The sequence below is a fragment of the Orycteropus afer genome, unplaced genomic scaffold (assembly GCF_000298275.1).
Source record: "Orycteropus afer afer isolate SDZICR_OR568_19922 unplaced genomic scaffold, OryAfe1.0 scaffold00140, whole genome shotgun sequence".
NCBI lineage: Eukaryota > Metazoa > Chordata > Mammalia > Tubulidentata > Orycteropodidae > Orycteropus > Orycteropus afer.
Window position 1 is genome coordinate 6,895,435 of NW_006921727.1, and position 27,385 is coordinate 6,922,819.

At 36.4% G+C, this 27,385-nt stretch overlaps 1 protein-coding gene across 1 annotated transcript in view; it reads right to left on the minus strand.

Moving 5' to 3' along the window:
- Positions 1 to 3,325: 3,325 nt before the first annotated feature.
- The window catches only part of FAM83B (family with sequence similarity 83 member B), a 97,848-nt gene continuing 73,788 nt past the window's right edge, over positions 3,326 to 27,385 (minus strand). Inside the window, exons 2-4 of the mRNA XM_007945624.2 lie at positions 13,159 to 13,323; positions 11,925 to 12,049; positions 3,326 to 5,624 (exon numbers count right to left, since the gene is read on the minus strand). Coding sequence (XP_007943815.2) covers positions 3,326 to 5,624; positions 11,925 to 12,049; positions 13,159 to 13,323 — 2,589 coding nt within the window. The remainder of the gene's footprint in view (positions 5,625 to 11,924; positions 12,050 to 13,158; positions 13,324 to 27,385) is intronic.

Sequence of the window (27,385 nt, forward strand, 5' to 3'; positions counted from 1 at the left end):
GGTTTCCCAGTTCTAGGAACTTGGGAAGTTATTATATACAGATTTTGAGATATAGGTATTTTTGGAGGAATTTTTTTTTTTAAAAAAAGGAAAACAATCAAAGGGGAAAAAAAAAGCAGAGAATAAATCTACTGTGCAAAAGCCTAAGCTACCTGTAACAAGTGGAGGAAAGACAGAAAGAGGAAAATATCTGACATTCCCCAATTCCACTTCTGAAGAGGGAAGGAGCTCAGGTATTATTTGACATGTTGTTTTCATCATAAATTAAGTTTGCAGAACTTTCAGAAGTTGCTATAAAAAAGACAACATGGTATTGCTTATAATTAACCATGATTAAGCCTCTGGTATTCATACCATTTCATCTTCAAAGTTACATGGTTCCATATTTCACAGGTTTCAATTTCAGAGCTACTACTTAAAGATAATTAGCCCATTATCCCCTCAAGTATGGAAGATGCCTCATCTATTACTAACAAAATATGGGTAATATTAAAGTCAATCTAGTTTGATTAACTGGTGGGTTCAAACTGCTGACCTTTTTGGTTAACAGTGAAGGGCTTTAACTGTGCTACATGGACTCCTTTCAATCCTGTATAGTTACTCATATATTTATCCAAGTTTTAGAGAGAGGGAGTGAAATAGAGAGATATGTAGTTTCAAACGTTTTTAAATAATGGAGTAGAACCCTGCAAGGTATGGTATGGTTGTTACTATTGTTAGGTGTCGAGCCATCAACTCATAGTGACCCCATTTGACAAAGAAGTGCCCCATAAAGTTTTCTTTGCTGTAATCTTTGTGGAAACAGATTGACAGGTCTTTCTCCCCTGGCTGTTGAGTGGGTATTGTATGAAAAAAGGATAGGCTTTAGCGTCCAAACTCCAGTTCTGCCAATTCAGAGCTGTGTAACCCTTGGAAAGTTACTTAAATACTCTGACTCAATTTTCTCAGTTGCAAAAAGTAGGTATTGTGAATAATCAATGAGATATTATATGTAACTTTGAGATCCTTTTCCCCAAAACTAGCTTCCTGACCTAACAAAATGGCTGCCTAGCAATGAAAACTAACCCCCCTAGTTACATTCCAAAAATTATCTCACTTTAATTCCCTAAAGGACCTCTGGTAGCACAGTGCCTAAGGCATCTGACTGCTAACCAGAAGGTCGGTGGTTCAAACCCCCCAGCCACTCTGTGGAAGCAAGAGAGAGCAATCTACTTCTGTAAAGATTTACTGCCTCAGAAACCCAATGGGGTCACTATGAGTCAGAATAGACTGGAGAGCAGTCAGTGGGTTTAATTCCCTCATCTTATCTACTGAGATTAATTTAAACCCTGTCTTTCCTTCTTGTATTATTAATTTTAACTAGATCTTTTCTGATTGACGTTGAGTCAGGAAATAACATTCTCCCATTTAAACCTCACCAGAATGGGTGAGGCAGGCATTGGACCCATTTGGGAAATAATGTGATAAAACAGAATACTACAGACATGTTAGAGTGCTACTCATTAGTTATATGACTTGGGATATGACCTCTCTGAGTCTCAATTATCCTCTCAATTACTATCTATAGAAAGGACCATGATAATCATGAAATACTATTGTTAGGATGTAAGATTCCAGCTGGTCTATCTTAAGTGTTCAGTAAGTGTTAAGTGTTCTTTTCCCTAGTCATGTTTTCTTCCGTCATGTTTACTTTCATGAATTTTACGTACTGTGGTGAACTATTTTAATGTTACAGATATTATTTCAGTGTTATTAATTATTTTAATGGCACAGATATTAATATTTGACTAAGTCATGCCTTTTTTAAAAAATAATATTTTTACCATATATAGGAACTTTGTTGTTGTTGCTATTGAGTCCATTTTGATTAATAATGACCCTATATGACAGAGTAGAACTGTCCCACAGAGTTTTCTTGGTTATAATCTTTACAGAAGCAGATCAACAGGTCTTTCTCCTGCAGAGCCACTGGGTGAATTCAAACCACAACCTTGCAGTTAGAAGTCAAACAATTAACCATTGTGTCACCAGGCTAACAGAAAGTGTTGAATAATACATTGAAAGTGTCATACAAATCACACTTCTCAAATGATTCTGTTTGTTGTGAATGAAGCAAATCCAAGTTAAAATCTCTGTGATGGATATGGAAAGTTTATTTTATTATTCTAATAAATGTAAATGGTATCTTATATTCTGAATATAACAAACAAATTAAGATACCTTTTGCCTTTCTTAGGATTTAAATTCTTCTACCAAGACCCACAGTAATGGAAGAACTAAGCCAAGAACCACTTCTCATTTTCAATACTGTATCCTTATGAAAACATGCAGTCATACTGTATTTGGCACAGCTTAGGAACTCTGGTGGCATAGTGCCTAAAGCATTTGACTGCTAACCAGAAGGCTGGTGTTCAAACCCACCAGCCACTACTTCTGTAGTGATACTGCTTCAGAAACCCAAGGAGGGGTTGCTATGAGTCAGATTCGACTCCAGTGCAGTGAGTTTGGTTTGGTTTTGATTTAAAAAAGAACAAAGAACTTTGTAAGAAAACGCCTAAGCACTGTCATTTTAATCTAAAATTTATGCAGTGTTTTATAATTCTAAATGAATCTGTGTTAGAGATATAACATGTTATATGTCAGGTTGCCAAATTCCTGCTGATGTGTTACATGTTTGGAGGAAGAAGCAACTGTATAAGTTGGTAGCCAATAGGTAGGTAGAGTACAAGTTAACTGAATGTAGAGTGGAAAGAATTATATCCTGGATGATTTTTAAATCAGTTGCATGTGCTCCTTGGGAAAATTAATATAATGTTAATAAAACATCATAAGCTTTCTTGCAGAGTTTAAAGTTAATTTAAAACAAAACAAAAAGGCTTCTTCCCATTTTCCTGTACTTTTAAAGATATGAAAATACCATAAAGAGGTAAAGAGCCACTGATGCTAGTATGATCACTTTTTAAAAGGAAAGACTTTGGAATGAATGGTTAAATCCATACACCACTTCTCCACTAAAGTTCCTACTTAAGACTTAAGAATATCCTCAATTTGAAGAAAACAATTTAATTACATTTGTTTTTTTACCATTACCATTTAGAACTCATGCTTGTAGAGAAATTCCATTTATAGTGTAATTATACACAAACTTATCACACAGAATAACACTTTTACTGTACACTAGTACACTGCTAAATGTACACATCCATATCCAAAATTCTGCCATTACAGAAACCGATTAGCACATTACAAAAACTGTTCAGTTTGGGATAAATATTTACAACCACATTCATTTTGTATTTTAACAATCATTTAAAATTATGGTATTTCATTTGTTTTTGTGTATGAAATTTCCAAACTTTTGCATAAATCCTCGAAACTTGTTTTCATTTGGTTGATAGGAGTGATAAACACCAGTGCTGTAATTAAGCAATGGGCTGGACCTGCCATAACTGTTGCCCATAGTAGTGGATTTTATTTCCGGGCGGTGGATATTCGTATTTGACAAGTTGTTGGTTGGCTGAATAGAACTCTCAATCTTACAAAACGGCTCAAAACGGCTATAAACTCGCCGGTCAGTTGAATGAGACCTTAGAAGGTCACTGGACTTCAGCCTTGGAGAAGCTGGTTTTCTTTCTGGAGCAGCAGCTGTGTTAATCTCCCTGGAATCTCGGTACTGGATTTGTTCAGTGTTAAATCTTGGGGCAGAAGCATCGCCTGCCCTTTCCAAGCACTTGCTTTCAACTGGACCTGGAGAAGGTATTATTTTATTACTTTCATCTGATGAGGAATTTATCCCCTGAGATGAGGTAACTGTTACATCTTCCTTACTCTTGTGGAGGCTTCCTTGAGAATTTGATGAGGAAGAACGCTTTCTTCTAGGAGAGGAATCAACTTTTGTCTCTGATTTTTTGGGTTTTTGATTCTCTTCACCCTCAGAAACTAAAGTATCAGAACTACTGCACATTCTGTAAAAGGCAGGTGCTTTATTTTTGGATAGATTTTCCTTCTTTTCTGGGGTAAGGCTAAGCAATGACCTTAACTTCTGAGAACCCTTTTTCAAAAAACTTGGAGAACCCTTAACTTCCTTCTTTGAAGTGAGTTCTTTGTTGGACTCTTCTTTATTCACATCAAGTAAAGCAGCAATGGAAACTGACTTGGTAGTAGTGGCACTTGGAGGGTCTCTCTTGACAACCTCATTATCATCATGCATGTTATGGGTCACATTGTGCATACTTTTAGAACTTTTCAGTAAATCCTCCTTGGGTTTTTCTGGTTGTCTACCTCGATTCCTTGTCAGTGTACTATATACATAATGTTTACTATTTCCATGATCTAAATTGCCTTTTGAGAGCTCAAAGAATGGGAAACTTCGTCTTTTAAGAAGATTCTCATTTTGTTGGTTCTTTATATTTTCTGTCTGCTTATTTGCACACAAGGTTGTATATATGTAGTTGTTTGACTCTGAATGGCCATTTACAGTAGAGTTTAAGACAGGTGAGTGATTTTCTGGAACTTGCAAGGTGTGCATTTTTGGTGCCTCTGACTGCAATGGGAGCTTGGGGGTTGAGTCTGACAAGGGTTTGTCTGTCAAATGCTCTACACTTTTAGGAGTATCTGGGACCTCTTTAGGTGTGTCACTTCCCTGGGAACCAATGATAGTTGAATTGGAGGATCCAGTTGTACAACTATTAACTTCCTGCTGCTCAGGTAAAGTTGGTTTAAACACAAAAGATGAACGAAGCCGAGAATGAGTATAAAGAGCATTGGCTTTCAAATTCTCAGAACTCTCATAGCCCTCAAAACGGTCGCCCATAGCTGATCCATTTGAATCAGGTGTAGCCTCTGAATGATCATTTAAGTAGGATTCAATTCTCCAGTTACGCAGGAATGACTTTGTGGTATGTTCAAGGGTTGGCATTCGTTGTTGCAAAATGCGAATATGATTATCTGTCCCATTAAAAGATCTCCGCACATTTGAATTCCTTTCTGCAAGATTTGTTGTTTTTCTCTGGGCAAGCCGATCAGCAAAACTCTGGGCTGGTGTGTTCCGGTGGCTTGTATAGCCTCCCCGTGATGAGGATGCCACACTGAGACTATCGGAAGGCCTTTTCCAATTACGAGGCAGATTACTGGTTCGATTCAGAGCCCTGTTGAGCAGCAGGTATGGAGCTGTTTCTGGCTGTTCTCCAGCATAACTATGTCTTTTCCAATTTTCATTTAACTGACCAGGTTGATTCTGACGGATTGTATTTGGACCATTAAGATTTGGAAGAAAATGAGGTTTGTATCCATGATTCCTTATGCTGTATTTGTCATGTTCATTCAGTGTATACATCCCTCTGTTTTTGAAGTAACTGGAATCTAGTTTGTGAATATTATCTGGTCTACCAAAAAGGTTTCTGTGGCTGGAAACAGAAGCTAATGAAGATATTGAACGCTGGTAAGTGCCATTTTCCCAGAGGGTTTTGCCACGTTTCACCCTTGCAGATTCCTCCTGAGCAAATGAACTGGGGACACAGGATCTAGCATAGAGGGTTCTAAACTCTTCATCAAAGGACTCAACCAACTGTCCTGTGATTATCTGAACCATGCTGAGGTGAGCTTTTTCAAATGACCACATGTAGCTGAAAAAAAAAAAAAAAAAAAAAAATCAAAAGTGTATAATTTTAATTTTGTAAATTAAAACGTAGGTGATGATACATAATTTGACTAAGAAAAATGTCTCATTTCATGTCAACAGGAGAATATTTTCTGGCTAATATAATTTAAAACAGCTTCAATCATAACATGGTTACATGCATTTCTTTCTTCCATATTTACATTTTAAATACATCTTCATATTTCAAAAAACAAAACAATTTATGTCTTGCCTTTGAATCCACCCCAAATTTCATATGCTCCAAAGAACCCCAAAGAACAGCTTGCTGTGAATTTTACATTTCTGCTTACCATGTTTTTATAGAGTAAAAAATAATACTGTATTTCATATGTAGCATGCTGGTGGGACATAGTAAAGCCAGTATTGGAGGAAAAATGGAAAGACCTGGCTTCTTTTGAGCTATATAGTCAGACAAGCTTGGGCCTCAGTTTCCTCATTTCCAGAATGAGGACACAGACAACAAAATAGCTACAATTACTTGTAATTCTAACATGTTATGATGCTAAATAGGTCTCTATTTTAAGAGTACAGATGCCTTCCAAACGTTATCTCTCTGGCATAATAGTATAATTTAGGATGCCAGAGAGGAGCTGCCAGCACCAGCCACATCCACCAAAGGGCAGAGTTCACTTTATTCAGTATACACAGGATTGTAAATTTAGTCCCCATAAGCCCCATAAACCAGTCATAATGCTAATCAGAGTCTTTTAATATAATAATACAGGACAAGGAGATACTACATCGTTTAAAATCAGGAAGGGAGTGTGTCAGGGTTGTATCCTTTCACCATACTTATTCAATCTGTATGCTTAGCAAATAATCTGAGAAGCTAGAGTATATGAAGAAGAGCATGGCATCAGAATTGGAGGAAGACTCATTAAAAACCTGCAAAATGTAGATGACACAACTTTGCTTGCTGAAAGTGCAGATAATCTGAAGCACTTACTGATGAAGATTAAATACATAGTCTGCAGTATGGATTAAGCCTCAATATAAAGAAAACAAAAAACCTCACAACTGGACCAATAAGCAGCATCACAATAAATGGAGAAAATATTGAAGTTGTCAAGGATTTCATATTACTTGGTTCCACAGTTAACACCAATGGAAGCAGCAGTCAAGACATCAGATGACACATTGCATTGGGCATATCTGTGGCAAAAGACCTCTTTCAAGTGCTGAAGAGCAAAGATGTCTCTTTGAAGACTAAGGTGCACCTATCCCAAGCCATGGTATTTTCAATTGCCTCATATGCATGTGACAGCTGGAAAATGAGTAAGGAAGACCAAAGAAGATGCTTTTGAGTTGTGGTGCTGGCAAAGAATACTAAAAGTACCATGAACTGCCAGGAGAAGTAATAAATCTGTCCTGGTAGAAGTGCAGCCAGAATGCTCCTTGGAAGTGAGTATGGCCAGACTTCATCTCACCTACTTTGGGCTGCTGTAAGAAGGGACCATTCCCTGGAGAGAAATGTCATGCTTTGCAAAGTAGAGGGTCAATGAAAAAGGGGAAGGCCCTCCACGAGAGGACTGACACAGTGGCTGCAATGATGGCTTCAGGCATAGCAAGGATTGTGAGGCTAGCATAGAACCGGACAGTATTTCTTTCTGTTGTACACAGGATTGCTATGGGTCTGAGCCAACTCGAGGGAACCTAACAACACAACAACAACTAGAAAATTGAAGTTTGTAAGTACTTTACAGAATTTTATGGAACTTCCAATTCCTTTCTTAGAATTAAGAGTTCATAGCTGTTTTGAAATTTCATATCAAATTTTAAATCTAAGGCTTGAATAACTGAGTATGATGAAGCATACAGTCATTCAGCTGTAAAAAAAAATGCTAATAAGCTATGTGTCAAGTAATATGATACAAAAGAAAGATGAGGATTCTCTACAATGAAGAATCTTCCTGTTTATACAGAGACGACAGACAATAACACAGGCAGACAAAAAGATGCAAATTATTTAGAGTAATAATTTGAAATTCATAAAATATCATAAGCAGCAGGATGCAATCTAAGAGTCTTATCTGAACACATCTGCTGCTCCATGGGAGAAAGACATGACAATATGCTTCAGTAAAGATTATAGCCTTGGTAACCCAATGGGGCAGGTCTACTATGTCCTGTACGGCTGATAGAAGTTGGAATCAGCTTGACAGCAATGAGTTTCATTATAATAGAGACTTGAAAGATGAGCGATTAAATTTACTATGAAGAGTAAAGTCAAAGGAATAAAGTGGTAAGAGCCCAAATCAGAGTTGAAGTTGGGATACTAAGTAACAATGTTGAGTCAAGCAACAAGAAGAATCTCATAAGTGAAGTCTGTAGGTTATAAAATACAAATAACCCACAGGTGTTGAGCTTGATGAACTGAGAAGGTAATGACAGGGTACATGTGAATGTGTGGTGACTGGAAAATATATCCTGGTTTAATCAGTCAGAAAAGATTATTATAATTTTAGATAACAAGAAGACATCTAATCAGATGTTATCAATAAATAAATTTGAGAAACTGGACACGTGCTTCAGGGTTTGAGGATGAATCCCTTTGTTTCTCCATCCCCCAAGTTGATTTGAACCATCTGTATGTTGTTGTTGTTGTTGTTGTTATGTGCCGCAGAGTCAGACTCAACTCATAGTGACCCCTCCTTGGGTTTCCGAGGCAGTATCATTATGGAAGTAGATTGCCCCATCTTCCTTCCGAGGAGTGGCTGGTGGGTTTGAACTGCCAGCCTTCTGGTTAGCAGTCAAGTGCCTTAGGCACTCACTATGCTACCAGAGCTCCCTAAAGGACTAGCAAGAAGAATTCAAATAATTAAATCTGGAAGTTAGGAACTAGGAGTGGATATCGATGGATAACAGGGATTATTATTTTTTTTTCCAATGATTTGGGTGAAATTTTACAAAGCAGATTCTTTGTACATTTAAGAGTTTATACACATTTTGTTTTGTGATACTGATTCCATTCCCAGAATTGTAACAGCTGTCCTCCCACCTCTTTCCTGTGGTTACCCTTTCCTGGTATCCTTCTTGCCTATGCATTACTGCCTCCCTACCTTTCTTCTTGTGCAAATGTTGCCCTTAGGATCTCCACAAGAATTACTGTTTTATACTGCATATGTTTTAGTTAGTCATTTTTAGATATATGTGCAGGTATTTACTTGGATAAAAAAACAAACTCATTCCTCCAAGTACACACACATCCACAGTCACATTTCAGTCATGGAATTGGAATGTGGTTATAAGGAGTCATATAAGGAGATGGGTCAAATACTCTGAGTTCCCAGCCAGTGGTTAGAAATGTCATGTCCACTAAGTAAAAGTGATGGAGTTGTGGAAACTTCAGTTCACCAGTTGTGTAGCATAGGTCTCTAAATGTGGAGATGTTCCCATCGTATCTTAGAGCCACCAGGCAGGTTCAGTGAAACACGGCTTTTAAAATTTGAAATTAAACCTCACAGAGATCATAAAACCAAAAAAAAAGCAGTTCACAAATTTTCTGCCAGTCAAATTTGTGGAAAATGCTTTATTGAATATCTTCTAGATTTTTAAGTGGCAATTCAAGTGGGGGTATCCAATTCAAAATATGATTTGTGTGTGCAAGTGTTTCTATGAATCAGATTCTGGCTCAAAAGCAGTGGGTTTGGGTTTTGGGGGGAGGTGGTTTTAAGTGTTTTATCTTCTCACTGTTGGTATTATGTGATGGCAAAACTCCTGTTTTGCAACATTCTGTGGCAAAGAACTTTGAATTTAAAAAGGCCATTTGGAATTTGCCCGTGAAGAAGGAAAAAAAAAAAAAAAAAAAACTGCAATACTAGAATATGAGTGACTTAGGCAGCTTTTAACCTAAAGGAAGTAAACTTTTAATTACTTTTGATGAAAATTGGTTCATAATTGTTCTTTCACATGCTGTAAAAACTTCATTAACAATAAGAATGATCTATAATCATTAATCAGGAAAAACAAGTAAAACAGTTAACCATTGATTTGATAAAGAAGTACAAATTTTAAATGAACTTAATAAAGAGGTGTTAGGTAAGAGTTTTGATACATATTATAATCTGTAGTCCTAGTTTCCATATACACGTCAGTAAGTAGTAAAAATTCTCCTTTTGGCTTCTAAGTGAGTGAGTGAATAACTGAGTGAGTAAATGAGTAAGTAAGAAAGAAAGAAAAAAAATACATCAATTTTGTTATTGTTGCTGTTCACTTGTTTTCCCCCTAAACTATTATTCCTAAAGTAGCTCGGCTACTGTCATCTCGACACAAAAATACCAAAAACCAAACCCACTGCCATCTAGTCTACTCTGACTCACAGCATTGCTATAGGACAGAGTAGAATTGTCTGCCCCATAAGGCTTCAAAGGCTGTAATCTGTACTGTAGCAGACTGCCACAACTTTCTGCTGTGGAGCAGCTGATGGGTTTGAAGGATCAACCTTTTGCTTAGCAGTCAAGCCCTTAACCACTGTGCCACCATTGCTCCTTTTTCACCACATAGCACTCCATAAGATCTAGTGGTAGCAGAACAAATTTGAGGTGAATTTACTGGTGAAGATAATTTTAAAAGTCAATTTAAATGATAAAAATAGAAATACTAATTATGTGAGCTTAAATAATAAACATCATTCTGTAAGTCAATTAACACAATTCTAATTAAAATTTCAATTAAAAACTCTGTACAATCAAGTTGGTCTCAACATATACATACATTTATATATATATATATACACACACATATATATATATATATATATATACACATACACATTTAATGAGTTTTTAACAGGACTCATTAATTTCCAATACTAGCTATTACTAGCTATAATTTCCACTCTTAGCTAGCTTTAGTTTGGAACTCCAAATAGCACTTCAAAAAAAGATCCCTGAGTTTAAAGGGAAAGTCAGCAGATAATAATAGTTAAAACAAGGCCTAAAATAATAGTTAACATTAGGGTTTGGGATAAATTAACTCATCTAATCCTCACAACAACAACATGAGGTAGGTTCTATGATTATCTTCATTTTATAATTGAGCAAACTAAATTCAATCAAGTTAAGTACCTTACCCAAAGCCATCGGTTTCAACATGTTACCTCCTTCCTGTGGACTTTTCAGCTATGAAGATAAGAGATAATTGTTTTCCCTCATACTATGCTATTTATATCCACATCTCTCCTGGCTGCTTCCCTAAGTCTTCAGTAATGAGACTACTCTGCCCTCATGACCCAGCAGTTCCCATATGTTTATCTGACGTTTTTATTTGTCTGTTAATGTATCATCTCTATGTATCTCATTCAGGCCTGATGCGGGGGATTCACAGCGAGTATTATTAAGGCAGAGTCTACACTCTGGAGCCAGTCTGATCTGGACTGCAATGCTGAATTTTGGCCCTAAGCCAAGAGGTTTTAGACAAAAGCTTTAACCATTTGGAACTTCACTTTTCTCATTTATAATATGGGGATGAAAAAATTGCCTTGCAGATAACTTGTAAAGACTGGTGAGGGCTCGGTAAAAGAGCCAGGTCAGAACAGAGTGGACCAATGGTTGCTTTGAAAACTATCATCAAGGAACACAACCTGGTGCTCAATAAATTTGTTCAGTGTCTGTCATAGCATTTTAGCAGTGAGATTCTTACCTTTTTTTAGGGATAGGGTTTTAATACTATAGTGACTATAGGGAGCTTTGGTGGTGCAGTGGTTAACTGCTCAGCTGCTAACTGAAAGGTTAGCAGTTTAAACCACCAGCTGCTCCTCAGGGAATGATGTGGCAGTCTGTTTCTGTAAAGATTACAGTCATTGAAGCCCCATGGGGCAGTTCTACTCTGTGCTGTAGGTTCTCTATGAGTTGGGATTGACTTGATGACAGTAAGTTTGATTTTTCTTGAATTTTTTTTCAGTAGTCACTAAATGATAATTATCAGATTCTTAATAATATTAAATTAGGAAAACCCATTCCACAGTTCTTTAAAGTAGTAAAAGGGTTTCTATATTTATGAAAAATTGTTATTATTAAGTCCATACTATTTACTGTTTTCACAGGAAACATTATTGAGCTCTAAGGAGTCTTAGATATTAGTAAATTCCTTCATTTTTTGGCTGAAGAAACAGAAGGCTAAGAATTCATAAGATTTGCTTAAGGTCTAATCATTATTTAGAGGCAGAGACAAAACTAAAACCCAGGTCTTGGAGCTTCTTAAAAAGAGTTAAAGTGATCACATTAACGTATGAAAAAAAACAAATTTGATAAAACAATGATCTTACCTGTAAGAACCATATATAACTTTTTGGCAATCAACTAACAAAAATTTCTGTTCCAATTTTCCATAAAATTTTGCTCCTGTTTTTGCAAGATAATCTTGGCCTTTTACTGTCCGCACTCGAATATTCTGAAATTACATATAAAAGTAAAATTATGGGTAGAAAGGGGATATTTTAAAAAGTAAAATATAAAGCTTTGATACCAAAAAATATAGACTTGAAATAAGTTTTTAAAACATGTAACACAAAGTAAGTGTAGTGAAAAACAACCAAAATGTCTCTCAAAAATAAAACACTGAAGAAAAGTAGTCACTTAAAACATGTATGTTAACAAAATTTAAATAGGATATACTAAAAAAATTATACAGATTGGTTTAAAAACACTGAGAGATCTCCTTGCAAGAAATGTTTTTGGCAATGGTGATGGTGGTACAATATGATGAATATATTCAATGTCACTGAGTAGTACATGCAAAAAATGTTGAAATGGTGAATGTTTTGTTACATGCATACATACACACATACATATATATAAGCCAAAAAACAAACTCAATGCCATCAAGTCATTTCCAACTCTCATATAAATACACATATACATATAAATGCAATTTAAAAAAAAGAAATCCTCTGAGTTACAGTAGCATAATGCTAAAATAATTGAACAATATAATCTATTCTCATTTTTAAAGATCAAAAGTAACTGAAAACACTATGCCAAATGATTTTTTACTTCTCATTCATTTTCAGAGTTAATGGTTCTGTTTCCAGCAATTAATATAGTCATTCCATTTTAGGGTCCTGTTTTTCAGGATATGTCCTTCTGCATTTACCTTCTTAATTATATTATATTCTGGCCCGCCACACCAACTTTTTAGTAGTACCTCAAAGCACCTAATAACAACTACACCATCAAGATCCAAATTTTATCCCTGAATCAAATAATTATTTGAGTCAGTGGTTTCAAGGCTGAGCATACAAAACTGAAGCCTTATTTTATAACTGATACCAAAGTATCAGAGGCCTAAGTTTCCACCATCAACAGAAACACAATGCAAAACTCTCATGAAGATGTGCTTTTTCAGTCATCTTCTGAAAAATACAAGACGACTCTTATGTAACTAACCACTATGACACTCTAAATATTTTTTTTTCTAATTTACTTTTTCAGAATATACCTTACACATTTAATTGAAATGACAAAGGTACACAGTAAACTTAGGGGGGGCGGAATTCTTACCCTGAGACGTTGAACTTGACAACCCTGTTTTTCAGTCATACTTAGAAAATGATTAAAATTTGACTCATCAAGCAGAATGTATACAGATATTCCACGAGTTGACGCTTCAACTATTTCTTTGAAAATGTCCACATCTGTAAATATATCCATTACTAAAGCAATGACCTGTTAAAGATAAGAATGAGAAATAATGTTAGATACCTAATAGAGAGTTATATATTGCCTTCTTTTAGTAAAAATCAGATAAAACCGAAAATAATCAAATACTTACAAATACATATATACACACACACAAATATTTGTGCAGTTTTCTAAAATAAATAATAAAGACAATATATCTCATAAAAATAAACATGCCAATATACATATTATTAATAACATTAAATAATTTTCACGTATACTTTAAGTCAAAGGGACTCTGCATTTCAAAAGGATGTTGAGTAAGGGGTGAATCATGGATTGCAAGGTTGCCTATATGGAAGAGAGAGGTCAGGGTAGAAACCAATGACAGAACTTTTCTTGGTAGATATTTCCAGGAAAAACCAGGACATTTGCAACCAGTTGTTAAAAATAAAGGTCATAAGGAACTGGACCTTTAGAATGAACTTAGTCAACAAAATAAACAAAAAGGAAAAAAAAAAGTGTATGTGGGGTAGGCAAGAATGTAATATAATTAAAAAGGTGGACATATCCTGAAAAACAGGATCCTACAATGGAGTGAGTCTATATTAATTGCTAGAAACAGAACCATTGACTCTGAAAATGAATGAGAGTGAAGTAATGAGTGAAGTAAAAAAAAAATTACTTACTCAAACAAAAAAAAAATACTATACACCAGACAAAAAGATTCTAATGAGGGAAGACAGAATAAGCAATAAATACAATAAATAAATTACATGGTAAGTTATAAAATGCTAAATTTATTGGGGAAAAAAAAATAAAGCAGAATGAGGTGGATTATTAGTGCCTAGAGATAGAGAAGGAGAGAGAGGGCTAGGGAATTTCAGGGAAGGTCTCTCAGAAGGTGTTTACTGAGCAAAGACTTGAAAAGAGTTAAAGATGTGATCAACATGGATATCTTGAGCAAGTCTCTTCCCAGAAGGCGGAACTAGCATTGCAAAGACTCCAAGGCAGAAGGCTGTCTGCCATGTTCAAGAAACAAGGAAACAATGGATGAAAAGACTAGGAATAAAGGAAGGGTGTTATTACAATGCCTTGAAGGCATTGTAAAGCTTTTGATTATTTTGTTTTGTTTTTTTAATAGAACTGTATGCAATTAGTATGTATCACTATTTGAGGCAGTACTATGTTGTGTTTCACGTTTTCAAAGGCGTTTTCTGGGTACTGTGCTGCAAGCAAGCCTTAAGGCTGGGGACAAGGGTAGAAACAGGGAGACCAGTTAGAATAACAAAAACAATTTAAGTGGGAGGTAATGGTGGCTAGGACCAGGAGAGTAGCAGTAGCAATGGAGAGAAATATCAGATATTGGGTATTTTTGCACCTTTTTGGACTTCCAGATTGATTGAATGTGGCAATTAGAGAAAAATAGAAGAGGGTAATTCGAAGGTTTTTAGCTTCAACAACCTGAGAGACTGAGTTGCTATCCACTGAGATAGAGAAGGGTGCTGGTATAGTAAATCTTAGGCAGAAGATTGAAAAACAACAAGTTGAGGTACCTAGACATCCCAAAATTGAGTAGCGAGATCTGGGCCAGGGATATAAATTTGTATCTTGATGGTATAGTTGTTGTTAGGTGCCTTGGTTCCTACTCATACTGACCCTATGTACAACAGAACAAAACACTGCTTGGTCCTGTATCATCCTCTTAGTCATTACTATGTTTAAGTCCATTGTTGCAGCCACTGTTTCAATCCATCTCATTAAGAGTCTTCCTGTTCTTTTTAGACTCTCTGCTTTACCAAGTCCTTCTCCAGGGACTGATCCCTCCTGACAACATGTCCAAATTATGTGAGACAAAGTCTCATCCTCCCTTCTAAGATACATACTGGTTTCACTTCTTCCAAGGCAGGTTTGTTCATTCTTCTGGCTGTCTATGGTGTATTCAATATTGTGGTTGTATAGAGGTGATATTTAAGTCAAAGTCATCAAGAAGAGAAAATAAATATAGAAGACCAAGGCAGGTATGCTCCAAAGTTAAGAGGTCTAAGGGAAAAGTAGGTACCACCAAAGAAGATGAAGAAACCAAGAGAAGGTGGCATCTAGCAGCCAAGTAATAAAATGTATCAAAGGAAGAGGGTGTTATCAACCATGTCAAATCCTACTACTAGGCCAAGTAAAATGAAACTAAGATTCATTGGATTTAGTTAATATGTAGGTTACTGATGACTTCCATAAGAGTAGTTTGAGTGGAGTGGTGAGAGCAAAAGTCTTACTGCAAGGAATGTGACATACATTGGTGTCCCCCAAAAAATGTGTTGTAAATTCTAACCCCTATGCCTATGGTTATAATCTCATTTGGGAATGTGTTTTCTTTGTTATGATAATGATGCTATATTAGTATAGGGTATGCCTTGAATTAATCTCTTTCAATAAATAAAAAGAGTAACAAGTGAGCAAAGATGGGGGAAGACAGAGGTCATACCAAAAAAGATCACCAAGGAACTGAGGAACAGAGGCTGAAAAGAGAAAGACCTTTCCCCAAATTGGATAGAAACTGAGAGAGAACCTTCCTCTAGAACTGATACCCTGAATTCTGACTTCTAGTCTTCTAACTGTGAGAAAATAAATTTCTGTTATTTATCCACTTGTGATATTTTTGCTATAGTAGCAGTAGATAAAGATGATGAATCTAAAGACAGACACCAAAGACAGTAGGTGTAGGTAACTCTTAACTGAAAAATTTGTCTACAATAGGAAGCAAAGAAATGGAACAGTAGTTATGGCTAAAACTAGGCCAAGATAAATTATATTGTTCTTTTATTTTAAGCTGGGAGAAATAAAAGTATGTTTATATGTTGATGGGAATGATTCAGTAAAGAGTCAAAATGAATGGTACCAGAGATGGGGAATGGATAAAGAAGGGTGAATTTCTGAAGCAATATCTGCATAGGCAATAAGGGATGGATCTAGCGAAAAGAAAGGAGAGTAGAGCACAGTGTCAAGAAGAGTAAAAGAAAATATAAAGCCAGGTCAAACATAGGGGAGCAGATGCTGGTGGGCGGGTAGATGTGGTGGTGGCATTGTGGAAGCTCCCTTTTTAGACTGTTTTCATTTTCTCAGTGAAAGTGGAAGCAAGGTCTTCAACTAAGTGATGATGCGTGAAGATATATGAAAAGTTTGGGGAAAAAGTCTAATTCACTGCCATCAAGTTGATTCTGCCTCATAGCAACCCTGTTGCACAGAGTAGAACTGCCCCTACTGTTTCCAAGGCTGCAGTTTTTCCAGGAGCAGATCACAAGTCTATTTTCCTGCAGAGTAGCTGCTGAGTTTGAACAACTGGCCTTTTGTTTAGTAGCCGATCTTTTGACTATTGTACCATCAAAGCTCCTTTACATATAAATATATATGACTTTAGACACACACACACATATATGCATGCATATACATGTAATATTAGTTATCTAGGGTTCTCAAATAACATACATAATTTCCCAAAAATTTAGACAGCAGTTATGTTGGAAAGAGTAATGAAGACCTAGGAACAAAAACTGTCAAGAAATAAAAGGGAACAGAATGACCTGGAAATAAGCATATGGCAGAAACACCCAGGAAAACATAATGGGTATATTACAAATATGTTAGAAGTTTGGGAAAATCATGGATAATATATGGAATGCTATTATTCACACTAATAAGACATTTAAACAATACTAGACCATTAAATCTCAGAAGATTGGGGGATCTACTTCTGTAGAGAGACTGCCTCGGAAACCCAAGGAAGGGTCATTATGAGTCGGGATCACTTCCATGGCAGTGAGCTGTTTTTGTTGGTTTTTTTCCTGACCATTAAATTAAATTACCTAAGGAGATGATAATCTACAAAATACCTGTTAAAAGACACCTCAAATCAGATTTTCTCTTAAAAAAAAAAAAAATTAAATTCTCACTTGCTACCTTTTTCTTATTTATAAATGGAGGTGTCAGAACAAGGAAGAAGCTAGTGATAAAAATCTTACCCTTGTCTTGTGAATGTTCTTTATAGCATTAAATATGTGAAAAACCTCCATAACAATCATTACTTAACTAATGCATTTATGAGGCATTAATAAGTGGCATAATGATGTATGGGCATTGAGAAAAAAAGAAATATTTATATTATAAATTTATTTTACAAAAACATTTTTAAAAATATATGCCTGGACAAGTCTGGCACAAAAATTTTTTTAATTAGAAAGGCTTTTTTTTTTTTTTATTTTTAATAAAGGAACATTACTATATAATGGGATTCTTTAAGAAACATATTAATCAGACATTTAAAGAATTTGTCTTTTTTAAATTGCCAGATAATTTCATGTAACAAATTCCTTTAGATTCTGGAAATAAGAACACATTATAAGAAGAAATCAAGGTTTTTGTTTGTAAAAAGTAAATTGAAGTCACTCAGCCCGTGGAGGGTTCTAGTACAGCACAGGTGGAATAAATGGCAGTCTTTCTTGCATGACAGATAATACACTGGATCAGATTCCAAGAGACTAGATTACACATCCTTGACAAGCTTATCTGATGGGAAGAGTAAGGTAGTATATCAGGGCTTCTGTTTCTCCATACTTTCACTTGGGTATGTTAAAAAATTAGATAAAGTCAACAGAAAATTTCAGCTCCATAAAGAAAGGCAAAATAAAATGTAGCTCTTGTATTTACAGTGGGGAACATGCAATCAGGATGTGTTAATTATCACTGGTGACTGGAATGCAAAAGTTGGAAACAAAGAAGAATCACTGGTAGTTGGAAAATTTGGCCTTGGTGACAGAAATAATGCTGGAACTTGTATGGTAGAATTTTGCAAGACCAACGACTTGTTCATTGCAAACACCTTTTTTCAACAACACAAATGGAGGCTGTACACGTGAACTTCACCAGATGGAACATAGAGGAATCAGACTGACTACATCTGTGGCAAGAGGCGGTGGAGAAGCTCAATATCTTCAGCCAAAACCAGGCCAGGAGCTGATTGTGGAACAGACCATCAACTGCTCATATGCAAATTCAACTTGAAGTTAAAGACAATTAAAACGAGTCCAAGAGAGCCAAAGTATGATCTTGAATATATCCCTCCTGAATTTAGAGATCACCTAAAGAATAGATTTGATGCATTGAACACCAATGACCGAAAGCCAGATGAATTATGGGAAGATATCAAAAAACATTGTCCATGAAGAAAGCAAGAGATTACTAAAGAGATGAGAAAAGAAGAGAAGACCAAAGTGGATGACAGAAGAGACTCTGAACCTTGCCCTTGAGCGGAGAATCGCTAAAGCAATGGAAGAAATGAAAAGGTAAAAGGGCTGAACAGAAGATTTCAAAGAGCAGCTCGAGTAGACAAAGCCAATTACTATAATGAAATGTGCAAAGACCTGGAGTCTGAAAACCAAATGGGAAGAACACACTCGGCATTTCTCAAACTGAAAGAACTGAAGAAAAAATTGAAGCCTCGAGTTGTAATACTGAGAGATTCTATGGACAAAATATTGAATGATGCAGGAAACATCAAGAGAAGATGGCAGGAATACACAGAGTCACTGTACCAAAAAGAACTGATCGATCTTCATCCATTTCAAGAAGTGGCATATGATCTAGAACCAATGGTAATGAAGGAAGAAGTCAAAGCTGCAATGAAAGAACTGGCGAAGAACAAGGCTCTGGGAATTGATGGCATACCGATAGAGATATTTCAACAAACAGATGCCCCATTGGAGGCACTCACTCAGTTATGCCAAGAGATTTGGAAGACAGCTAGCTGGCCAACTGACTGGAAGAGATCCATATTTGTGCCCATTCCAAAGAAAGGTGATCCCACAGAATGTGGAAATTATAGAACAATATCATTAAGATCGCACGCAAGTTAAGATCTTACCGAAGATAATTCAGAAACGTTTGCAGCGGTCTATTGACAGAGAACTTCCAGAGGTTCAAGCCGGATTCAGAAGAGGATGTGGAACAAGGGATATCACAGCTGTTGTCAGATGGATCTTGGCTCAAGGCAAAGAATACCAGAAAGATGCTTACTTGTGTTTTATTGACTATGCAAAGGCATTTGATTGTGTGGATCATGACAAATTATGGATAACATTGAGAAGGATGGGAATTCCTGAGCACTTGATTGTACTCATGAGGAATCTGTACCTTGACCAGGAGGCTGTCGTTTGAACAGAACAAGGGGACACTACATGGTTTAAAATCAAGAAGGGAGTGTGTCAGGGTTGTATCCTTTCTCCACACTTATTCAATCTATATGCTGAGCAAATAATCCAAGAAGCTGGACTATATGAAGAAAAACATGGTATCAGGATTGGAGGAAGAATCATTAACAACCTGAGATATGCAAATGATACAACTTTGCTTGCTGAAAGTGAGGATGACTTAAGGCACCTACTGATGAAGGTTGAAGAATATAGTCTGCAGTATGGATTATGTCTCAATATAAAGAAAACAAAAATCCTCACACTGACAATAAATGGAGAGAAGATAGAGGTTGTCAAAGAATTCATGTTGCTTGGTTCTACAATCAATGCCAACGGAAGCAGGAGTCAGGACATCAGACAAAGTGTAGCATTGGGAAAGTCAACTGCGAAGGAACTGTATCAAGTGCTGAGGAGCAAGGATATCTCCTTGAGGACTAAGGTGTGCCTGACACAAGCCATGATATTTCCAATTGCCTCGTATGCATGTGAGAGCTGGACAACGAATAAGGAAGACCGAAGAAGAGTTGATGCTTTTGAGTTGTGGTGCTGGCAAAGAATGCTGAAAGTACCATGGACTGCTAAAAGAACTAACAGATCTGTCCTGGAGGAAGTGCAGCCAGAATGCTCCTTGGAAGCAAGAATGGCCAGACTTCATCTCACTTAGTTTGGTCATGTTGTCAGAAGGGACCATTCCTTGGAGAAGGATGTCATGCTTGGTAGGGTGGAGGGTCAACAAAAGAGGGGGAGGCCTTCAACCAGATGGATTGACATGGTGGCTGCGATGATGGGCTCAAGTATAGCAGGGATTGTGGGGCTGGCGCGGGATTGGGCAGTTTCGTTCTGCTGTGCATGGGGTCGCTATGAGTCGGAAACGACTCGATGGCACTTAACAACAACAACAACAATAATATAAACAAGCCCACCTTAGAAGAAAAACCTAGTGACTGTGAGAAAATCAGCCATTGAAAATATGGAGTACATGTCTACTCTGCCACACATGGGGTTTCCATGATTTAGAACTGACATGACAGAAATTACTCAGTATAAATTTTAAAAACTAAATAAATGTATTCATTGGGAATTTAAGGCTTAAAAAATTTTTAGAAAGATATGCAGGGACATTTTTAAGACTTGGGGGAAATTTCAAATCTTTTAGTAATTTCAGAGAACCTGATTCAAGGACATTGGTTTTTGAGTGTTTTTCTCACAGTAAATTTTCTTCAAGTGACCAAGACACTGGAGGTCATGCTGAAATAAAATAATATAAATACTATTAATGAATTTATGTGATAAGTTTATATGCATGACACAATTTAAGATCTTTCAAGAGAGTACATAATCAGAAGTGAAGTAATACACTGTAAGAGTGGTTCATAGACAGAAAAAAAAGTCACTCTTTATGCACCTGGTTGTTAGGGGTGGATACACAGACACAGACTAAAAGGGTTTCATGGATAAGCCTGATATATAATGACTAACAATTATTCATTTCCAAACTGGAAGACTAGCATTATGAATATACAGAGACAGAGGTTAGAATGAAGATGATACTAATACTTTAATAAACACTTACTGAATTAACCTGAAGTTAAACCCAAAGATCATTATGCTTAGGAGTGTGGAATATAGTTACATAGGCTTTATATGGATTATGAAGGGTCTTGAAAATCTGATACAGGTTTCAATTTGATCGAGAGAGCAATATAAATACTAAAAAAGAGAGTATGTGGTCAAAAAAAATTTTGTCTGATAATAATCTTCATACTGAAGTCAAGGGGGAAATAATCTAAGTTCTACTAAGCTTTATTGATTGAGGAAAAATGTATTCTTTATGATTTTTATCACAATGTTCATATTACATAAATGCACTGAAATACTCTCCCCTCAAAAAAGTACGTAGAAGTCAGTGATAAGGAAGATGAAAAGGAAAGATATGAAAATCAATGTCAGATTTGGTACGAAATGTTTTTCACAATGTTAACTTACTTACATTTACTTAAGAATACAGAAATATGCTTTACTACAGAAGGCTGGCAGTTCAAACCCACCAGCCACTCCTCGGAAGGAAGGTTGGACAATACTTCCATAGTGACACTGCCTTGGAAACCCAAGGAGGGGTAGCTATGAGTCAGATCCGACTTGAGGGCAAATAACAACAACGACACGGTAGTTAAGGTTGTGTGCCAGTGTGGCTGGGCCTGATTTTGAGTGGCTAGGCAGCTGGGAGCTCTGGTAGCATAGTGGCTAAGGCACTTGACTGCTCACCAGAGGGCTGGCGGTTCAAACCCATCAGCCACTCCTCGGAAGGAAGGTTGGGCAATCCTACTTCCGTAGTGATACTGCCTCGGAAACCCAAGGAGGGGTCGCTATGAGTCAGGGCTGACTCGACGGCACATAACAACAGCAACAACAACAACAGGCAGCTGGATGTAGTTATTTCCCATGGTGAAATTATAATCACCTCCATTGTAGAATCTCTTGTGAGCAGCTAAGTAGCTGTCTTCAGAGTGTGGCCTGCTTCCAGTATATAAGAAGCTTTGAGGAAGGTCTCTAGCTTTTTGGCACATTTGGATCTTGCCTTTGGCCACCTCTTCAACCAATGCCTAGACTTGAACCAGTGACCTGCCATGTTGCCTGCCAATCTTGAGATTGTCCCAGGACTTGAACCAGTGGTCTATTCATGTTGCCTGCTGATCTTGGGATTGGGCCATTTCACCTGTCAATCTTGGGTTCATCAGCCTGCAGCTGCCTGAGTCAGAAAAACCCTTCAGCTCCAGTGGGCCTGGAATAAGAGGCACAGCTGAAGCCCAAAGTCAAGGGGCCTTTACCCAGGCCCTAGAGCCAGCACTGAATTTGGACTTCCTGTTTGTTAAAGCCATCCACTTCTGGTATGTCTGTTATAATAGCACTCGAGAACTGAGACAAACCCTATAGTTATTAGGATACAAAGCTATTAGCAATATACTTTTATATGACCTAGATACTTAATGAAGTGTAAGCATACCTTGGATTAATGTTCTGTAGTCACAGAACTGTCATTATCAACCTCAAAATTGGATAATACACCTTTTATGTGGTTACAGGTTGAAAGCTATGCTTCAAAACAACTAAGCACCATTTGAAGGGATTCAGACTTCATTGGTAATTACCTGAACAGAGACAGGAAGATTTATTTTTTCCAGCTAAAGAAAAACTAATGGGAAGTTCAAATTAAAAAAAAAAAAAAAAGAAGAAGAGGATGATTAATGTAGATCTACAATAATTATATTTATAATAAAATTCAACACAACTGAAAAATCTTAAAAATTGAGTAACAGAAATAAAGAGAAATGGTCACTTAGGGGGTATATAATTCTAAGCCTGTAAAATCTGTCAAAAGCAATGTGCCAAATGGATTTTGGAAGGGAAAAAAAAGGCTAGTATTACAAATAAGTGCCTTTGGCCCTTATCTTTCTGCATCCTAAGTAATAGTGTTCATTTCAGATGAAATTTTATATGTAATATATTCTACACACTACACTACTATTTAGTAAGTTACAGTTTACATCAAGAAGGAATATTTTAATAATTTTTGCAGATACTTAAGTGTCTCCACTCATAGCTGTATCTATATCTATATATCAACTGGTTTGGTTTGTGATAAATTAAGCCACCTTGAGGAAGTGACTCTGAGTCTCACTGACCTCTGTTATATAATAAATGAATGACGCCAGAAACAATCCAGTTTACCAAATTCTAAAATTCTGTGATTCAATAACTATTTACTACTACTACTACTTATTCCAAAATACTATGGCCAAAATATATAAACAGACATAGACTCTTTATCATAAAAAAAAAAGTGTTAAAGATTTCCCTTCCTATTTATTAATATATGAGGGCTCAGTCACCCTAGACATCTCGAAAACTTCTTATTCAAAGTCAATATATGTATGATGTTACCAGGTTACAGCCTAGTAAACCCTATGAGGCAATTCTACTCTGTCACATGGGGTTGTGGTGACTTGGTTGGGCCCCACTCCAAGACACCTAACAACAAAGAATGAATGCTGTGGAGAGTTATATGGTCTGAGAAGTTGGCAGAGAAGGAAAGAACACCAAAACTGATTCTATTCTATTCCATCCAGTATTTATACCCCTACTTTGTGCATAAGCCCCACTCTAGATGTGTGAGAGGGAAGCTCTCTAAAAAACATTGTGCTTTGTCATCACAGCACTAGAAATGCTAGTGAATTGTTGTTACTGAAGAGTCAGACCTACATTTAAGTCAAATTCTGGCAACCCTTGGAAAAAGTAGAAGGAGAAAGTTAATTTTATATTAAATCAAAAGTAATCCATATTAGACTTTATTAGGAAACTATATAGCATTTGTAAGTATGTGATATTTATGTAGGGCATTTTTTTAAAGTTCATCCTTAACTTTTTACTGCTAAAACTGTCACACATACAGAAATATCAAAAGTATTGGACAATATACATAATCCACCATCTATATTTAAAATATAACATTTTGTCATATTTTCTTTAATTTTAAATATATAAATTAAGAGATTTAGGCCCAAAATTCACAGTAAAAATCGAGATAAATTTTGATTATGGTTATTATAATTATCAGTCAGGGTTATGGTAGATACACATATCTCTATTAGTAGCTTGCTATTAACTTTTCAGTTTTCACTAAAATTATGTACATAATTGATTATTTTCACAGGTGCTATTTAGAAGAAATGTATCATGGGGAAAATGAGCGTATTATAATTACCATTATTTTAAATTATTAATTTGAACCAAGCAAAACTAATCAAAATTCTGATCAAAGAGATAAAAATATAGCAAAGGGTAGACCAATTACTACATTTTTAAATTCTTTCCAGCAATTTTAATTTGTACTAATATTAAGTATACCTGTGGCATTAAAATGAGAAATCATTAAGGAATTAGTTTATATATGAGAGGAAACCACTGGGAAGGAAATATGTGACTGTGGGAAAAAAAAATTAGAGTTTTGTGAAAACTTTGGTTTTTTTAAAACTTTAGCTTTAACTAAAACTTCTTTATCAGATTAAAATATATTTGTTTTTCTGAATACATGTATTAGCGAGATCTTTCCACCATTAAGTTTATATGACTTGTACGCCTTTACTCTGTTATGTAGCTTCTTCAACTCTAGCTTCCAAGGTGGGTATAACTAAGTATTTAATAAATATTTGTTAGGATAAAATGGCTACATGGTTTCTGTTTTCAAAGAAGCACATGGCTTTTTGAGGTGGATTCATGCATAAACCTAGCTATAAATCAATGTGACACTTCTCTTAATAAAATTTTGATCAATCTACTATTAGGAAACAATTGCTTCTAAGAAGTATGTGTCATCAGTTCTTAGAGCCAAGAGTGAGTAAAGCATCCCCTTAGATCTCGTTAATAAGGGAAATGAGAATGGCTTCTAAGAATTAAACTTGGATCAAAGCATTGGTACACAAAGTCCCTTAGTAGAGAGAATGAGGTCTATAAGATAAATATATGGAGCTCTAGTGGTGTGGTGCCTAAGGCATTTGACTACTAACCAGAAGGTTGGTGGTTCAAACCCACCAGCTGCTCTGCAGAAGGAAGATGGGGCAATCTACTTCCATCAAGATTTACTACCTTGTAAACTCAAAGGAGGTCGCTATGAGTTGGAATCGACTCGATGGCAGTGAGTTTGGTTTTTATACATACATACATAGACATGCACAAACACACACACACAAGAAGGATATAGCAGTTGTGGGTAAGACATGGAAATAATGGAGAGTCATAGAGACATACACTACCCATGTTCAACTAATTACTGTATAGAAGGGAGATGAGTACCTAAAGACATGCATTTAACTTTTCTGATAATTTTGGCTAGGCATACTTGGTTCAGTAATGGCATATAAACGAGATGAACTTTAAAAATAATCTCACAAAAGTTCCTCTTGTTCTGATTTCATGTCCTTAAAATTAAATTTGGTCTTAGTATGTTCATTGTTGTTAAGTGCCTTCAAGTCACCTCTGACTCTCAGTGACCCTATGTACAACAGAACAAAACAATGCCCAGTCTTGTGCCATCCTCATAATTGATGCTTTGCCTGAGCCTATTGATGCAGCCACTATGGCAATCCATCTCATTTTGAAAAACTTTTTATGCTTTTTTGCTGAACCTCTACTTCACCCAGCATGATATTCTTCTCCAGTGAATGGTCCCTTCTGACAACCTGACTAAAGTAGAGGAGACAAAGTCTGGCCATTCTCACTTCTAAGAAGCATTCCAGCTGCACTTCAAGGACAGATTTGTTCATTTTTCTGGCAGTCCGTGGAATTTTCAGTATTCTTTGCCAATGCCACAATCCAAAGGCATCAACTCTACCTCAGTCTTCCTTATTCATTGTCCAGTTGTCACATGCATATGAGGCTAATGAAAATACCATGGCCTGAGTTAGGCACACCTTAGTCTTCAAAGTAAACACTTTAAAAAGATCTTTTGTAGATCTGCCCAGTGCAATAAGACATCTGATTTCTTGACTCTCGCTTCCATGGATGTTGATTGTGGATCCCCCATGAAATCCCTGACTACTTCATTTTTTCTCCACTTCTCCATTTATTGCTTATTGATTACTTGTGAGAATTTTTGTTTTCTTTATGTTGAGGTATAATCCATAATGAAGACTGTAGCCTTTGATCTTCATCAGTAAGTGCTTCAAGTCATCTTCACTTTTAGCAAGCAAGGTTGTGTCATTGCATATTGCAGGTTGTTAATGAGTCTTCCTCCAATCCTGATGCCACATTTGTCTTCATACAGTCCAGCTTCTTGGATTATTTGCTCAGCATATAGATTGAATAAGTAATGTGAAATGATACAACACTGAAGCACACCCTTCCTGTTTTAAACTGTGCAGTATCTCCTTGTTGACTGGGAAGAAGGATGGGGCCACATATTTTGATAAAATTGGCCACTGAAAACCTTATGAGTAGCACTGAAACAGTGTCTGATATAGTGCCAGATGAGCTCTTTTGGTTGGAAGGCATTCAAAATACAGCTGGGGAAGAGCTGCCTCCTCAAAGTAAAGTCAACCTTAATGACATGGAATAAGTGAAGCTTTCAGGACCTTTATTTGCTGATGAAGCACAACTCAAAATGGGAAGAAACAGCTGCAAATGTCCATTCATAATAGGAATGCAGAATTTACGAAGTATGAATCTAGGAAAATTAGATGTCATACGTGAAATGGAATGCATAAAGATCAATATTCTAGGAATAAGAGAGCTAAAATGACTGATACTGGTCATTTTGTATCAGACAAACATACGGTCTACTACACCTGGAAAGAAAAAAAAAAAAAAATGAAGAGTAACGGTGTTGTATTCACTGTCAAAAAAGAACATCTCAAGATCCATCCTGAAGTACAATGATATCGGTGATAGGATAATATCCATATGCCTAAAAGGAAGACCAGTTAATACTTTAATTAGTGAAATTTATGCACAAACCACTAAAGCTAAAGATGAAGAAACTGAAACTTTTTACCAAGTTCTGCAGTCCGGAATTGACCAAATATACAACCAAAATGTATTGAAAATTACTGGTGATTGGAATGTGAAAGTTGGAAATATTGCCCAACCTTCCTTCCAAATCAAGAAGCATCAGTATTTAGAAAATAAGGCCTGGTGACAGAAATGGCACTGGAGATCTCATCATAGAATTTTGCAAGACCAACTACTTATTCATGATGAATATATCCAATGCTAACACACTTGACTGCTAACCAGAAGGCTGGCGGTTCAAACCCACTAGCCACTCCTCGGAAGGAAGGTTGGGCAATCCTACTTCCGTAGTGATACTGCCT